Source organism: Sus scrofa, chromosome 8, assembly GCF_000003025.6.
Source record: "Sus scrofa isolate TJ Tabasco breed Duroc chromosome 8, Sscrofa11.1, whole genome shotgun sequence".
Taxonomy (NCBI): Eukaryota; Metazoa; Chordata; class Mammalia; order Artiodactyla; family Suidae; genus Sus; species Sus scrofa.
The window spans coordinates 82,910,739-82,928,908 of record NC_010450.4 but is presented as its reverse complement, the minus strand read 5'-3'; the positions used below and the strand labels follow the sequence as shown (position 1 = coordinate 82,928,908).

Here is an 18,170-nt window from a genome sequence, read left to right as displayed (position 1 = left end):
TATGTGTGTATGCTTTTTCAGATTCTTGTCCATTACAGGGAGAAATTATACTTTTGATGACGATTTGGACAGATTTCCATCACTGTGTGAGAAATGAAATACACTTATACGGAAAAGATTTGTTTCTAAGGGATCAAATAGTAGGGAAATCTTATTGCTACAGGATTTGGGGAGATTTAAGATACAGCATGTGAGAAATTTTAATACCTTCAAAAACCCATTTTTACTTATACAATTTTCTGCTCATGAATTAGTGATAATCCAAGTGTTAGGAGCACTTTTTGCTGTAGAAATTATCTAAGTCATGGATAGATTCCCTGGAAAGCCCTCAAAAATCTACTTAGTTCCTAATGCCACTAAATACGGGTTTCTTTTGGAAAATACATTGAGTCCGTAACTCCCAACAACAATCACAGATTTTAAATCTCTTCCCATGCTGTTTACCAAACGAGTTGTTTTTCTCTTTCTGCCAAGGTCATAAGGGCAGTAGGCATTCCAAGGACCTTTATTATTGGGAGGGGCCGCCTGGTGACCCTGGCCAGAGGCTGAGGCACTAACCCCTACCAACCCTTCCCTTCCTTGATCATTGCCTTTGTAGTGGCTCTGCCTCCTGAGGTTTCTGGGGGTTGGGGACCAGCGAGCTGCTAATTCCTAGGTTCCTAACATGCAGAGCTTTTAAGAATGGCTTGCTTTATTTCCTTCTCTTCCAGTGTGTACATTTGGGGACCTTTATACCTTGGGTATTCAGGTAGCAAAATGTGGGTTGTATGACCTGTTTCTTCCTTTGCCTATCAGGTAGTGATAAGGATTACTGAGAAGTGGGTAAATACATTAAGATCCTTAAAGAGGAAGTTTTCTTCATGGCTCAGCAGTTAACGATTCCAACTAGGATCCATGAGGATGCAAGTTCGATCCCTGGCCATGCTCAGTGGGTTAAGGATCTGGCGTTGCCATGAGCTGTGGTGTAGGTTGCAGATGCAGCTCACATCCCGTGTGGCTGTGGCTGTGGCTGTGGCCGGCAGCTGTAGCTCTGATTCAACCCCTAGCCTGGGAACCTTCATATGCCATGGCTGTGGCCCTAAAAAAAAAAAAAAAAACCCTAAAAGAGAACATGTTCATAAGGTATGAATGCTAGGACATAACATAAAATCTGCCCCACAAAACATCGTATTTTGTCTGATCATCTCTCTTCATTGGCATTTGGATTTTATCCTGCTTGCTGCATTTACCCTCTCAGCTTTATTTACTACACTTCCTTTGGTTTAAAGCGAGTTAATGTGTCCGTTTGAAACACTGGTGGAGAATAATTCTTATCATTCAATAAATATTATTAACTCTTAAAGGTAGAATCTTATTAGCCAAGAATATGAACTGGAATTGTCAATGGTGATGTCTGCTCTTAGCTGTGCTTTGGTTTTCAGTGAATGAAAAAATTAAGAATCGGGTAATCTTCACGCTTTTAACCTAAAAGAATAAATGTCACAGACTCGCCCTGGGCAGTTTGTGCACACTGCAGGTCGCGCATCCACCAGCTGTGATCCCAAGGAGACTAGTTTTTGCTGCATTTGTTCCCGAGTGAAAAAAATGACTTTTCATTCGAATGGTGCTTTTGAGTTGGCAGCAGACCAGAGTTCACGTAACTTGTTGTTACTTCCAGATTCTGTCTCAGCTTGACTGTGATGTTGTTAGAGATGTTCATCATGCTCATCTTTGTCCCTCTTGTTTCTCTTTCCCTTTTTTCCCAGTTCTTCCTCCAGTCCTGGTTCCGAGACACAGCGAATATAACCCTCAGCACAGCCTCTTAGCTCAGTTCCGTAACTTAGGACAAAATGAGCCTCACATGCCACTCAATGCCACTTTCCCGGATTCTTTCCAGCAACCCAACAGCCATCCGTTTCCTCATTCTCCCAACAGCAGCTACCCAAACTCTCCTGGAAGCAGCAGTAGCACCTACCCTCACTCTCCGACCAGCTCAGACCCAGGAAGCCCCTTTCAGATGCCAGGTAGGTGGGAATGTTCGGTGACATTCTGGGGTCAGCACAGCGTCGAGGAGAAGCAGGGGTGCCTGGAATGGAGAGGGCTTGCCAGCCTTGGTACGTGGCCCTGGGCTCTGAAACTCAGGATACGACTTTGAATGAAAGGGGGCCAACTAAGCCAGTGTTTCATTTGTCCGGCACAGATGCTTGAATATATTTTCATTTTTAATTTTGAAAGGTTTTGAAACAGCTGCATCCTTCTGGGAGTGGCATAGTTGTTACAGCTTTTGCTCTTGATGAAAGAGAGAGAGGAAAAAAATAGTGCCCTGCACACATTTGCTGTTTTCATGGGAGGGAAAAACCCTTTCATGAGTGCATCCTCAAAAAAGCTATTTCCTGGGGGATCCCACCCCCCTACTTAATTAAATTCATTTCAGTGGTGAAGTAATCCTGAGAAACTTTAACCTATGCTTTAACAACAAAGGATTTGCAGCAGAGGTACTGGAAACCATCTGCTTGTTTAATTTAGCAAAGGCAAGAAAATCATCATCCTTCTTTTTTAGACTTCTCTGGTGGTGTAATGTTTGTCAAATTAAGTGATTAATTAGGACACTATATTTTTCAAGTTAGAGGTTAATAAGTAAGCACCTCAGAACAAAAAACGATTAGTGCCAAGTTTCTTGCCAGTAGACCTCACAATGGATAATCTAAACAAAGACATACTTGACATCTGTTAACATTTCAAGAAGGGAAAACGAGGAGCTCCCTGGTGGCCTCTTGATTAAGGATCTGGCGTTAGGGATCACTGCTGTGGTACGGGTTCGATCTCAGGCCCAAGAACTTCCAAATGCTGCAGGCACGGCCAGAAAAAGGGGGTAGGGGGGAAATGAGTGGGCAGGCATATTTATTGTGCCACTTAAAATGTTTTTAAGCAAACTGGAATTCAACAGCAAAGTTGGTGTGTCCTCAAAAATTGAAAAGTGGTCGTTCTCATTGCAGCTCAACAGAGTAAGAACCTGACATAGTGTCCATGAGGATGCTGGTTCGATCCCTGGCCTCACCCAGTGTGTTAAGGATCCATCTGCTGCCATGTAGGTCGCAGATGCAGCTTGGATCCAGTTTTGCCATGGCTGTGGTATAGGCCTCAGCTGTAGCCCTGATTCTGCTCCTAGCCTGGGAACTTCCACATTCCACAGGTGCGGCCCTAAAAAAGAAAAAGGAAAAAAAAAAGATTGAAAAGTCGTTCATACTTGTTATTCCTATCCCTTTTTTTGGGGGGGTGCTTTTCAGGGCCACACCTGCAGCACATGGAAGTGCCTAGGCTAGGGGTCAAATTGGAGCTGCAGCTGCTGGCCTACACCACAGCAACACTGGATCCTTAACCTACTGAGCGAGGCCAGGGATCAAACCCCTGTCCTCATGGATATTAGCTGGGTTTGTAACCCACTGAGCCACAACAGGGAATCCTCCTATCTTTTATGTATTTATTTACTGCTGTTTTACATTTTAAGCCTCTTTATTTTGCCTTGTTCTGTTTATTTTTTTCAACTGAAAACTGTTTAAGACGAGATGGGAGAGAGATTAGTTTAAAAACCAAACTAGTATCATTTGCTGGTTTCCTCTGCCCGACTCCCTTCCGCACCCGTTGGGTTTGATGAACAGGTTGGTGGCAGGGAGACGGTTTTGGAAGGTTTGGAGCAGTGGCAGACCCAGGGTGGGCTCAAGAGTGAAACAAATTGAAGATTATTGCCAGAATTTACACTTTGTTCCCCGGCTGTCGGGGATTAGGGCCCAGGCCAAGTAGCGGAAATAAGGAGAAAGCTGCAGGGGTGCCAGGAGGGCCTCGTGAGGACACCAGAGCCCCACCCACAGTGTCCAGCCCCTCCCAGTGATGCTGATGCTGTAGGCTGTTGATGAAATTTTCACCAGCTTGTTTGCAGAAACGTGTTGAACTTGGTCTCAAGGGAGGCTCTTTGTCTCCCTGCCTGGCTGGAAGGAAAGCAGAGGCAGGGTTGCAGCTGCAGGGAAGCACGCTGGTTAAAAAGCTGGAGAAAGGGTAGAAAAGGTATCCTGATGGGGTCCCCATGGTCTGCCTTTGTGCCCTGAGGCCTGGCTTGTTAGCACCTGGACCATGGAACTGGGACTCTGTGAGAGTCAGTCTGGGAAATGGCTGAGAAACTGAAAAGAGCAGCATTAGCTTTTAGTATGCGATGGTTGGCCTGAGAGCCAAGCTCTTGGTGCTTCCTTGGCCTGATACTTTGTTTCTGGCTGTCATCTGTGCTGGGGTCCTAAGTGGGCTCACTGTAGCCCGTGGGGAACTCGTTTTTCCATCACACAGGCTTGTTTGTGGGAAAGCCACACCCTTGATTTTATTTAAGAAAGCACAAGACTTGTGCCCATGTTCTGTTTCAAAAATCTCAGTGTTGGAGTTCCTGCTGTGGTTCTGCGGTTAAAGAACCCGACTAAGATCCATGAAGACTCAGGTTCAATTCCCTGGCCTTGCTCAGTGGGTTAAGGATCTGATGTTGCTTTGGCTGTGGTGTAGACCAGCAGCTGCAGCTCTGATTCCACCCACTAGCCCAGCAACTTCCATCTGCTGTGAGCGCAGCCATTAAGAAAAAGAAAGAGAGAGAGAGGAAAGAAAGAAGGAAAGGAAGGAAGGAAGGAAGGAAGGAAGGAAGGAAGGAAGAAGGAAGGAAGACGGAAGGAAGGAAGAAAGGAGGAGTTCCCATCGTGGTGCATCGGAAACAAATCTGACTAGGAACCATGAGGTTGTGGGTTTGATCCGTGACCTCACTCGTGGGTTAAGGATCTGTCGTTGCTGTGAGCTGTGGTGTAGGTCAAAGACGTGGCTTGGATCTGGTGATGCTGTGGCTGTGGCATAGCCGACAGCTGTGGCTCTGATTAGACGCCTAGCCTGGGAACCTCCACATGCCACGGGTGTGGCCCTAAAAAGACCAAAAAAAAAAAAAAGAAAGAAAGAAAAAGAAAGAAAGAAATGAGAAAGGAAGAAAGAAGGGAAAGAAAGAAGCACATTGTTGGCCTCTTATTTGTTAGCTGGCTATGAGCTTTCCAAAAGAAACATGTACGCAAATTCTGAAATAGAAGATAGTTGTGATCTTCTATTTCCTATTATTCCGCTACTGGGAACTTGAAACCAGTGAGAATCTAAGCGGGTAGGGAGAAGGTTAGTGCTAGCAGGCTTCTTGAAGCCATGGGGATTAACAGTTTGAGTGAGTCAATTGGCAGTAGTGAAATTCAGTTGGTAAATTCCTAAGAGCCCCTAGATTTAACGCAGGAGACCCTGAAACTCCTTTTCTTAAGAAATCCTGTGTAGCTTTCAGAGATTTTTCCATCCATCAGGGAAACAACGAAATGCAGAGGTCCTTTCAAAGTGGGTTGTGTGAAAGTGTCAGTGCTCTCCTGATCATTATAAAATGGCACGGCCCTGGGGAGGCAGAGAGCTTCTGGAACTGGCATCTAGTGTTTGCCTCCCATGGAATTTTCAGGGCGTTTGTGTAAGATGATGACATAGTAGTGATCCCCACAAAGGGTCCACCAAAGCCAGCATCTGAAGCATCCAATCTTCTGATGGGGAGGTTGAAATGGCAACTTAGTTGCTGAAGAATTTCAGCACGGAAGAGAATACATGTTTTAAGTGTGTGTTTACTGTGGATAAAGACATCTTTTTTTTTTTTTTTCTTCAAACTTTGTAGCTGATACACCCCCACCTGCTTACCTGCCTCCTGAGGACCCCATGACCCAGGATGGCTCCCAGCCCATGGACACAAACATGATGGCACCTGCACTGCCCTCAGAAATCAACAGAGGAGGTAAGATGAGTTGCTGCTTACTCCCTTTTTTAAGTTTACCTGGGAAGTTCCTGTCGTGGCTCAAGAATAATGAACCCGACTAGTATCCATGAGTACACGATTCAATCACTGGCCTCGCACTCAACAGGTTAAGGATCTGGTGTTGCCGTGAGCTGTGGTGTAGGTCACAGAAGGGGCTCAGAACCCTCATTGCTGTGGCTGTGGTGTAGGCTGGCAGTTGCAGCTCTGATTTGATCCCAAGCCTGAGAACTTCCATATGCCGAGGGTGTATCCCTAAAAGGACAAAAATAACAAGTTTATCTGTCCATGTGTTACTTTCATAAGTTTTTAATTAGTCTTTTAAAAGATAGCTATTTGAGAAACACAGGCACAGTAAGAGGAGCTCCATGGAGAGAATCATTCTGTGGGTTACAAATAAGCCTTTATATGAACAACAGACACATGCCTTTAACTAATGAAAGCCTAGATATAATTGTACAGTCATCTGTTTAGAGCTTCAATACTTAACAACTTTGAATTGGTGATAGAAGAATATTTTTTAAGTGAAAGACAAAGGGATACTGAGAGAAAAAATGAGCAAAGACAGAAGTAGAGTTTTCACTGGTGATTTCCCACTTGAAAACTTCGTATAACCAGGCTTTCCAAAAGGTTCCTTAGTTCCTCCTAAGCCCCATCCATTTTCTAGTCCTCATCTCTGTACAGCTGTGGCTGAAACAAGCGAAAAATTGTTCTTTGCTCTATTTACTTGTTTCTAGCCTTGTTTCAAGAAGGCATAGAGGCACGTATTTTCTGTGTTCTCACCGTGAAGGGCTTATCTCTTTCCCTCTCGGGAAAGATGGGTCCGCAAGATCCCTGAGGGGAGGCCACTGGCATCCTGCCAGGTCTGCAGGGGCAGCTTGAGCAGGCTTAAGCAGACAGAAAGCCCAGGTAGCTAAAGTGCTGGGAGGATCCCTGAGCATCTGGGAGAAGTCTTTGACCACCTGCTAAATGAAACTGTCCCCAGGTAACCTCCCCTGGAGGAAGGTGCTTCCCTGGGGCACTCTGCAGTGTCAGAGACTTTCAGTCTGGGTTCATTTAATGCAAATTGAAGTTAACATGCAATTTAACTAAGTAGATCTTATCTCATTCTTACCACTTTTTTAGTAAAGGTCTGGAGATAGCTCAGACTTTGTCAGAGTTGCTCATATTTTTTAAGTTCTTAAAAGTTACTGATGAGCTCAAAGAGCCTTCCTTTCCTGTATAGTGTAATAAATAAGAATGTACACCTTTTTAATCTGTAAATATTCCTTATATCTTGTTTATTGGCTCTGTATTTTACAGTTCCTGATAACCTCCAGAACACTCTCTCAAACATATAATTATGAGCTAACAAATCAAGATTCTGGGTGGGGAAAATACTTCCTATCTCACCCATGTCTGGAATGTGTATTTGGGGAAGAGGGTAGCAGGAGAGGAATAGGCACAGGGCTTTGAGGAATGGGTGTGAGCATGCAGACTTGGTTCTTAAGCCCCAAATGTCTGATTTCAGGGAATAGACCTTTAAATTGTTTTAAGTTTTCCTTTAAGTGGCTAAACAGGTTTTCCCCGTTAGAATAAGTTCATAGTTCATATTTCCATGAGATAGAGCTGTTGGCCTTATTGTTGTACTTTGGTGGTTTTCCTGGAGCAGCGGTCAGCAAGCTGCAGGCCACTTTAGCCTGCTGTTTTTGTAAATAAAGTTTTATTGGGACACAGCTATGTTCATTCATTACATGTTATTTGTGGCTGCTTTTGTGTGGCCAGGGCACAGCTAAACAGCTGCTATTGAGACCATATGGGCCCCAAGACCTTTGTAGCCTTTTACAGGAAAAATTATCAGCCTCCCGACCTAGATGAATAGTACTTTGAACAGTCCTGATAGCTGATGAAAGCCTTCAACTAATGATGTGCAGCCTTCTTTAAGATTTGGCATCTGTAAATCACTAAAAATCTGCTCTTTGAAATATAGCTGATTGACATGGGATGAGGCTTAGCAAACAGAAAAGATGGTGTGAGTTTGTTTTTAGCTCACCCGCTTAAGTGTGTAAAGCAGCTAATGCAAGTGTGGATTTTTTTTAAATGAACATGTCCTTATTTTCTTTACCAAATTCTAAAAGTAAGGCGCATTTTAATATTTGTGGAGGTTGATGTTAAGAACACAGAGGTTAACCCTTAACAGTTAGAGTTCGTGCTTCTGTCATGGATTTTCTTTCTTTTTGTTACAATTGAACACTTGAGGCTGCATAAACCTTAGATCATTACGTATTGGCAAGCCAGATATAGAGAGTTTGTATTCCTGGAATCCCTAAAGCAGTAGAATAAGAGGTTTTACTACAGAAGGAACTTATCTTTAGAACCTTTTAGTTGCAAATGTTTAGAAGCATGTTCTGTTTGGAGATTTGTTAGTCTTAAGAGATTTGACTTAACAAGCTGCATCCTGTCAGTAAAGTTGGGTAATTTCCATTGTTGGCCCATTCTGGGAATGGAGAGACAAAACACACCTGCTCTGCATGACTTAAAGCAAATATAAGGAAGTTAGCATGAAATCTGGATGAGAGAGATATGATTCATTCTGTAAGAATGGCCAGCTGGCAAGATTTCTTCCTGAGTTTGAGGACTGGAGCAAAGCTGTAGCCGTGAGTTACTAGCAACCTCATGCGAAGTCAAGTAACTTCTTATCAATAATTAGAAACTGATTTTCATTGCTTTGAAAAAGCAAAGGCAGACTGAGGCTTTGTCCAAAGTAATTCCAGCACCTTTGGCACATTTCCTATCCTCCATTGTTCTCTCCCGCTTGTTTTTTTTTTTTTTTTTTTTTCCACTTGCCCCTTGATGCGTTTCTTGAGATAGGGCTCCGGGCCAGTGAGGGATAGTCTCCCTCTTGGCACATTACAGGACAGGCAGCACACTGGGCGCACTCAGCACCCGAAGCGGGTGGGCTTGCCTAGCTGGTGTGTCGGTTATCTGATAGTCACTGGGGAAACCATTTTCCAATTCAAGGTGAATGTCGCCCTTGGTATGGAGTACCTGCTTTCCAGATCCGCGAGGAACTCTGTACCTTCTAACAGCAATTGCCTTTTCCCTCTCCGTTCCATGATGCCCCAGCCAACTTGCGACACAGTTTCAGGTTTTGAGAGCCCGGGGCACTTACCATGTGTGACGCTGAACGTGTCTTTCTTACAGATGTCCAAGCTGTTGCTTATGAGGAACCCAAACACTGGTGCTCTATTGTCTACTATGAGCTCAATAACCGTGTGGGCGAGGCGTTCCATGCCTCCTCCACGAGCGTGTTGGTGGATGGTTTCACCGATCCTTCCAACAACAAGAACCGTTTCTGCCTTGGGCTGCTCTCCAACGTCAACCGGAATTCCACTATTGAAAACACGAGGCGGCATATCGGGAAAGGTGAATTTTCCCTGTAACCTCTCTCAAATGTTTGTCTGTCGTATATGTCCCTGTTCCTCCAGAGCTGACCAGCCATCCCTGAGGCGAACCCCAGATAATATACAGTTGCTACAGTTTGTACATATTTTTTCAATTTGTATCATTAGCAAGTTTTTCATTTTCCAACCAGCGATTTCTGTGGTCCAGCAACTCGTACTCATTACTTAATTAGCTGAATGAGTGATTTGCTCATGGGGACAGTATTCTATGATATGCTTTGCTGCAGAGTGAAATAAATGTTAAAAAATTATTTACAACCTATAGCTGAAAGCAAATTAAATAAACCTGATGTATTTCAAATGAATACAATAACTCACTGGGGAAAAAAAAAAGAACTAATCCAGAATAACTTATGAATGTAATGTTTGGCTGTATATCCTCCATCTGGGCCAGGTAAGGTAGGGTGATTGCAAACAAATCCTAAACTTTTTTTAGTAGACTTGCTTACATAGTGGCGGTGTGCATGAAACAGTTGCGAAACTTTAAGATGTATTAGAAGATTAAGCAGATGACTAAATGTGAGAATGTTATGGGGAACCTGGGTTTTCACTGTGGAATGAAAGACTTACAAGTGTGGAGGAGGGTAAAAAACAAAACAAAAAAAACACTGGAGGTATCAGTATGAAATCATGAAATCATAAACAGTAATATGTTTATGTATGTGTACACGTGTGTTTATGTTCTCCTGTACGTGTGTGTGCATGTGTATGTAGATGTGTCTTTCCACGCATGTAGTTTCTGCTGAAAGGGCCAAGAGGCAAAGACCCCAGTAGTAATAAGCCCATAAGTGCCCAGACCATCATCTCCTCACGCCATGTCCACTAAGAGGAACCAGGGCTTTTGGAGAAAGGGCTGACTCCAAGGCTCCAAGGACAGGTGGGCACAAGATGAGCCTGGAATGTTTTATTACACCTGAAAGCAAAGAAATACTGATGCTTATGTATGTGTCTCAGGAGCCAACTTGGAGGGGCCTCCACTGGCCCATTCTGGGACAATTTGAGCACCAAAGATTTAAATCCAGTAATGGGTTTTAAACCCCTGGAAAACAATAGTAAGTCATAAGTCCATGCCAATAATAGATAAATGAATGGGGAAGGCTGACGGGTAAATATAGAGTGGGTGGCAGAGTTGCAAAGTCCCCATTTTGCAGCCGTCAGGCAAGAATCGTCAATGGATGCTAAATATGAAGAGAATTTTGTATGAGAATCAGGATATTTGCCTGGTTTTTAAGCATCTCCTCACAGACTGCCTGGTACTAGGGGGAGTAAAAAATCATTAACTACATAGTGAAGAAACTGGACAATATCTTGACTGGGAGATGAAAGTTATCATCACCAGTGAGAGGCAGATGAATGTCACGTACCCCCGGCTGTGGTACCCTGAGGAGGAAGTAACCTCACCTACGTGGGACTCCAGCTGAGAAAGCAGATCTGAATCTAATCACAGGGTAACTTCAGACAAACCCCAGATGAGGAATATTCTCTTTAAAAGGGTGAGGAGGGCCTGTATTCTTCCAAAATGTCCACGTCAAATGGTATGAGAATTGTCCAAATTAAAAGAGGCTAACAAGACATGACACTCTATGCAGTAATATGGCCCTGGACATGATCCTGCGCCAGACAAGGGGGAAAATACTCTGAAGAACACTATTGAGGGAGTTCCTGCTGTGGCACAATGGCATCAGCTGTGTCTCTGCAGCACCAGGACACGAGTTCAATCCCCAGACCGGCACCGTGGGTTAAAGGATCTGACGTTGCCGCAGCTGTGGTATAGGTTGCAACTGTAGCTCAGATCTGAGCCCTAGCCCAGGAACTCCATGTGCCACAAGGCAGCCGAAAAAGAAAAAAAAATATCATTGATGTCAGCTGGCAAAATTAGAATATGAGTGGTAGATAAGATAAAGTATTATGACGGTGTTAAATGTATTGGCATTGCCAACTATACTGTGACTTGTAAGGGAATACCCGTATTCTTAGGAAATACGCACTTAAGTATTTAGGAGTAGAGGGCCATGATGGTATGGTTCAGGAAGAAATTATGTATGTATTTTATATTGATAGATTAGATAGATAGATAGATAGATAGATAGATAGATAGATAGATAGGTCAATCCTGTGTCAGATACATACATGTCTGTATGTGTGTGAGGGGGTGTGTGTAGAGGGGAGGGAGATGCCAGGGGCGAAGCATATGGAGTAAAGCTGTCACAACAGATGAATCTGGATAATGGTTACATGAGTGTTCTTCTCTTTCCTTTGTCCTTTGGTCCATTTCTGTAAGTTTGAGTTATTTCCAGAGTAAAAGTTTTTTAAATACCTACTATGAAATTTAGACCAAATTCAAATGTCCTTCAATAGATGCTTAAAGGACATTTGAGATGAAGTTTTAACATTTAATCCTAGAAACAAAAATTTTAAAAAAATCTTCTTAAAACAGGAATTGATAAGAAAGTTTCTTAGTATGATTAAGGAAAACTAATCTAAACTCCACATTTATTGATGAAATGCCAGAACTTAGGTTCATATCCTATAGCTGTCTTTCTGGGGTCTGTAACCCCCTGCAGTGGTCTATAAACACAATTTTGCATGCATTTGGGATGGAGGGACATATTTTTCATTAAGTTCTGAAGTTGACCATTACCCCAAAGAAGTAAAAAGCCATTGCACTCTGGAACATTGCTATTAACAATTAAGAAGAAAATAAAGATTCTCGGAATGCTGTTATTTCAAATTGTTCCAGATGCCTTGACTAGTGCACTCAAATGTAGAATTATAGAAAATGGAAATAAGCCAAAGTTACCATTATTTGTAGATGATATGATTAACTAATTGATTGATCATGTTCTTGGGATAGACTCTTGAAGTGAAATTAGAAGGTCAAAAGCTCTTGATATATTTTGCCAAATTACTTTCCAGAAAGCTTTTATTAATTTCCACTTGTACCAGAAGTTTAAGAGTGCCTTTCTTCCTTTACTCATTCAGAATTACTTATGGACCTTGTGTCTATTCAAATGATAGGACTGTTTATCTAGAAACTGCTAAAGCATCACTTTTTAGAAATTGGATGTCAGTTTTCTTTAATCTGGCAAGAGCCAGTTAGAAAATATAATGGAGGGGGAAATCACATTCCCAGTAGCAAGAGAATGCATATATTTCTTGGAAATAATCTGAACCAGCAATAGATGAGAATTATGTTAAAAAAAAAAACAACAAATTTAACTGATAGAAAAAGAAAATTTGAATAAATAAAAGGCAATCTGTGTTCCTTAAAGAGAAGGCTTAAGATCGTGACAACATTTTAAGAATATTCATTCTTCCTAATTTAATTCATAGTTTAAAGCAATCCATGTCAGAATCACAACGTAATGTTTTTTTGAAAGTTGGAAGATGTATTCTGCATATTACCTGGAAGGATAAACAAGTAAAAATAGCTTTTTTTTTTGCTTTTTTTTTTTGCTTTTTAGGGCTGCACCTGCGGCATATGGAAGTCCCCAGGCTAAGGGTCAAATTGGAGCTGCAGCTGCCAGCCTACACACAGCCTCAGCAACGCTGGATCCTTAACTCACTGAGCAGGGCCAGTGATTGAACCCATGTGTTCATGGATACTAGTCAGGTTCATTACCACTGAGCCACAGTGGCAACTCTGAAAATAACTATATTTTTTAATGGAAGAGTAAAGAAAAAATTCTCAATGTGAGGGTTAATAAAAGATTATGAAACTACAACTAAATCAGTGTGTAGGCAAAACAATAGAATAAATTAAATTCAGACTATACCGTGTTTAAAAATCTAATGTACATTTTAAGTGAAGTATAATTAAGCATTGGTCCTCTAATGGTCTTGCAGTAACAAAGCTGTTACTACAGTAACAAGCCTGTGGGGGGTAGAGGCTGGGGTTAGAAACCCTGACCTCATCCCATATATGCAAAGGGATTCATGAGTTGAATTTTTTTTTTAAGGCAAGCTATTAAAAAGCTAGAGGAGAGTATGATGAACAGAGAGGCAGACATTTTCTAAGCATAAAAAGCAACAGAAAAGATTACAAGAGATTTATCTACTTGAAGATTTCAAACTTCTGTAGGTCTAAAAAAAAAAATACCATGAACAAAATTAAAAGACGAAGGACTGACAGGGAACTAAAGGGGAAATAAATTATTTATATCTTCCCTATATGTGCAGTTCATGAAAGAAAATAGAATATTAGAATCCCCAGCGGGATAAATAGGTGAGAAATATGAACAGTAAATGCAAGGAGAAACACAGATGAGTAGTAAGTGGAGGAGAGCAGATCCAGGCTCATGTGCAAATTAAAACGATATTGCTTCCTAGCTATAAATTAGGGAAACTCTGTTTTTGTTTTAAAGTGAGCCTCAGCACTGGCTCGCTGCTGGAGAGAGTGTAAATTGATGCAAGCACTCTGGATGGCCTTTGGGCAAAGCACATCAAGAGCCTTCGATCCAGTGATTTAATTTCCAGGAATCTCTCCTAAGGATATCAGAAGTTATGGGGAGACATTGATCATGGTTTTGTTGTAATAGCAGGAAATTAGTATCAACAGGATAGTCCAGTAATGGGAGAGTCCCTTAAATAAATTGTCGTAGAAATACACTCGTGGAGATACATTAAATTGTTGGCAAAGAAGGTTTAATTATATTCAAAACCGACTATGGTATGTATTCAGTTATTGCCTCTGCCTTACTAAAGGAATGATAATACTTCCTGCTGCTTTCTATTTTGTTTTATTTTCTGAATTTTCTAAAATGAATATGCCTCATTTGTATAATCAGGAAAAAAGTAAAACACACACACCCTTAAATTGTTTTCTCTACATCATACAGAAAAAAATGATTTCTGCTCCATGAGCTATTTGATTGTTTTGGATGAGACAGTGGTTTTAGCATTGACTAAGCCGTGCCAGAGTTAACCTGCAAGGTCCATCTTGAAAGCCACATGGAAAGTGACTTTGTGTGCTGAGTGGCCTATGATGGTGTGGGGCTTTGTCAGTGTGATTTTTTTTCCCCCTTCATTTTTTTTTAAAGACTGGGTAAGATCAATTTTCCTACACTCCTGGCCCTCTAGGTCTCACAGGAAGAAGTTTGGAGCAGATAATAGTTCAGTGAGATCGGATTCCACACAGTAAGAGTTACTTTTTCTAAGTTTTTTTTTTTCCTGGACGTTACATCTTACGGCTCTCAGCAGTACTTCCTCCATCTGTGGTTTTCTAGTCCTTTTACTTCTCTCCATCCTCTCTTCCCCGACCCTAAAGTTTTTCCAACAGCTTAGCTGGGAAATAAATATAAGAGAGCTTATATGATGAATTCGTGGTAGGAGCCCACAGTCAAGTCCTGCTTTATGTAAAGTGCTGTTTTTAAAATGAGACTGTGCTCTCAACCTGCAGACAAATAGGGCATTAAACTCTTTCCAAAATGAAATTGCTGCACTGTTACTGATTTTTTTCTTTTTTCTTTTTTGGCTGCCCAGTAGCATATGGAATTCCCTAGCCAGGGGTCAGATCCAAGCCCCAGTAGTGACCGACCTATGCCGCAGCTGCAGCAAGGCTGAATCCTTAGCCCACTGCACCAGGCTGCAGATCAAATCTGCATCCCCGTGCTCCAATCCTATTGCGCCACAGTGAGAACTCCTGTTTCTCATTTTTAAGAGACTATGTTGTGTTATTCCTAGAAACTTTATAAATGTGCATGTTGACTAATGGGCATCATATCAACCAATACAGTTGACTAAGATTTTATCAATTATCAGACGCAACCTAGAATAGATTTACAAGGAGATCCTGCTGAATAGCATTGAGAACTATGTCTAGATACTCATGTTGCAACAGAAGAAAGGGTGGGGGAAAAACTGTAATTGCAATGTATACATGTAAGGATAACCTGACCCCCTTGCTGTACAGTGGGAAAATAAAAAAAAATTAAAAATAAAAAAAAAAAGATTTTATCAGTTGTGCAAGACTTGGACAATGTCTGTTTAATCAACCATGTACATTTCCATTCTGAAGCTTCATTGATGCTTTTCAGCCGTAAAAAACATTAGCGACCATTCTGTGCTTTGTCCTTGTGCAGGTGTTCATCTCTATTATGTCGGAGGTGAGGTGTATGCCGAATGCCTCAGTGACAGTAGTATCTTTGTGCAAAGTCGGAACTGCAACTACCATCACGGATTTCATCCTACTACTGTTTGCAAGATCCCTAGTGGGTGTAGTTTGAAAATTTTTAATAATCAAGAATTTGCTCAGTTACTGGCACAGTCCGTAAACCATGGCTTCGAGACAGTCTACGAGCTCACGAAAATGTGTACCATTCGCATGAGCTTTGTGAAGGTAAGTGAGCTCTGATTCCATGGGTCAGGGTGGAACACACCTCTGCATTATCTAAACCTATATCCTCCTGATATGTGTCTATAAAGTCCAACTTACTGTCTATAGATACTTTTCACCTGTGGCAAGGATGTCAACTATTAGGGAAATATTGTTGGAATATGGGAGTGTTTGTGTTAAATGTCAGTAGTAGCAGCCTTCAATAACTTTTCTTTATTCAGATGGCATAATCTCAGTATTGTAATGCTATCAGAATATGTCACGTTATATACTTAATGTATATAATTGAAATACATGGTTGTCTTATGAAATCAACTTGATACATATGCCCCTTCCTTTTTTTTTTCTTCCAGTTTTTAGTAGTCTTACAATGGTAACACTTGTTGCTTTTGTTTCAACAATAAGCAAGTGCTCTTTTTTGTGAAAGTAAATAAGTTCATTACCCTGAGATTTTTTTTTTTTTTTTTGTCTTTTGTCTTTTTTTGGGCCAAACCCGTGGCTATGGAGGTTCCCAGGCTAGGGGTCCAATAGGAGCTGTAGCTGCAAGCCTACACCACAGCCACAGCAACACCAGATCCAAGCTGCGTCTGTGACCTACACCACAGCTCACGGCATCACCGGATCCTTGACCCACTGAGCGAGGCCAGGGATCAAACCTGCAACCTCATGATTCCTAGTTGGATTCATTTCTGCTGCGCCAGGATAGGAACTCCTTTTTTTTTTTTTGTCTTTTTAGTGCCACACTCGTGGCATATGGAAGTTCCCAGGCAAGGGGTGAAATCAGAGCTGCAGCTGCCGGCCTATACCATAGCCACAGCAATGCGGGATCTGAGCCGTATCTGCAACCTACACCACAGCTCACGGCAACGCCAAATGCTTAACCCACTGAGCGAGGCCAGGGATCAAACCTGGGTCATGGATACTGGTTGGGTTCATTACCACTGAGCCACGACGGGAACGCCCAACCTGGGGTTTGTTTTTGATTGGTTAGTCTTGGTTCCAGAAGAGCTTGTGATTTTCTTATTATTTGAGAGTTAATAAGGCCCCTATCTCAGCGCTAAGATTGTGTTGTGAGGCTCGAGGAGGGTGAAGTTTACAGAAATTGCTCTCAAGCATCCATCTCTTTGCTGCCTCCTCTTTTGCTTCTAAAAATAAAAAAAAAAAAACCTTTAAGATGCCATCAAAATGCAAAAAATTCAAATATCTGATTAAAGTTTCATGTCACTTAACTTATTCTAGTAGTTGAGTGACCTGTCTCTAAATCCTCAAAGGTAAATTTTCCTCTTCTCTTATCCTGAGAAACACAGCTAATTATATATTTGGGTGAGGCAATCACCTTTTATGCCCTCTCTTCAGAAGCTCACCGAACTTGTTGTTAAACCTGTTCTCTGATGTATTTATTACAGAGGGTAATTTTGGAACCTAACTTTGTTAATCATCCTTTATGTCAAAGGTATATTTCCCTAGAGTTCCCACTGTGGCACAGTGGGTTAAGGATCGGGCATTGCTGTGGCTGTAACGTAAGTTGCAGCTGAGGCTTGGATTCAGTCCCTGACCCAGGAACTTCTGTAATCTTTGGGTGTGGCCCAGAAGCAAAATAAATATATATCTTTATGTATATATGAATACATACATTTATAAGCATATATCTTTCCCTGAAGATCATTTTCCCCCACTTCTTTGAATCATGTTAGCAAATTTTCAGTGTGTTCTCTTAGTGTTCATTTTCTCAAGATGTTCCTTATAGCTGAGTTCCTTATAGCTGAGTCTGCTGCCTTATAGTATTAACGGAGGTTTTTACCTTTTAGAGAGGCTTACCTGTATGCTGTGTACCTATGAGACTCCAGAGAGCTTCCTCACCTATTATTAACACACAAGTAGACTTAGCATTTTGACTAAAATGAATTGTAAAATGAGGACAGTGACTGGGCAGCATTGTTTTTGTTTATTGTTTTTGTTGATACGGAAGAAAGATGACCTCTCGAGGGTCAGGAGAGCCAGGTTCTGGTTCTGTCTGCATGATGAAGGCCCAGGGATTCCTTCCCCATCCCCACATTCATTACCTTTGAAATGGGTGCTGGAGCTGGGAACTGCAGTAACCATTTGCTGAGGTTGAGCCTGTTATATTGAAAGACCGCTCTAGGAAAATTTATGACTCTAATGCTCCAATTGGCATTCTCCTTAACCTCATTTCTTTCTTTTCCTTTTTTTTTTTTTTTTTTTTTTGGTCTTTTTTTGTCTTTTTAGTCCTGAACCTGCAGCATATGAAGGTTCCCAGGCTAGGGGTCGAATTGGAACTCTAGCCACTGGTCTACGCCACAGCCACAACAATGCCAGATCTGAGCTGCATCTGAGACCTACACCACAGCTCAAGGCAACATCAGATCCTTAACCCACTGAGCAAGGCCAGGGATCGAACCTGAATCCTCATGGATACTAGTCAGGTTTGTTTCTGCTGAGCCACAATGGGAACTCCTCAACCTCATTTCTTAGTGATTACCCAGTCAATTTTAATGATTTTAACTTGTACACATTTTAAATTATTTACCTTTACACAAATAAAAAA

The 18,170-nt window shown here is 41.8% G+C and overlaps 1 protein-coding gene and 1 long non-coding RNA gene across 11 annotated transcripts in view; one reads left to right on the top strand and one right to left on the bottom strand.

Annotated features, from left to right (window-relative positions):
* Positions 1 to 18,170, bottom strand: part of LOC102165892 — an 85,676-nt gene that overhangs the window by 21,734 nt on the left and 45,772 nt on the right. The window contains exon 7 of one of the 3 annotated variants that reach the window (XR_002346755.1): positions 9,238 to 9,491. The exons of the other annotated variants lie outside the window; for them this stretch is intronic. This is a non-coding gene — a long non-coding RNA (uncharacterized LOC102165892). Of the gene's footprint in view, positions 1 to 9,237; positions 9,492 to 18,170 lie in introns of those variants that run through there. 3 annotated transcript variants of the gene reach the window in all.
* The window catches only part of SMAD1 (SMAD family member 1), an 80,353-nt gene that overhangs the window by 59,001 nt on the left and 3,182 nt on the right, over positions 1 to 18,170 (top strand). For all 8 annotated transcript variants that reach the window (XM_021100455.1, XM_021100454.1, XM_021100452.1 and 5 more), the window contains 4 exon segments: positions 1,746 to 2,003; positions 5,693 to 5,809; positions 9,011 to 9,232; positions 15,351 to 15,607. In XM_021100455.1, the coding sequence (XP_020956114.1) occupies positions 1,746 to 2,003; positions 5,693 to 5,809; positions 9,011 to 9,232; positions 15,351 to 15,607 (854 nt within the window).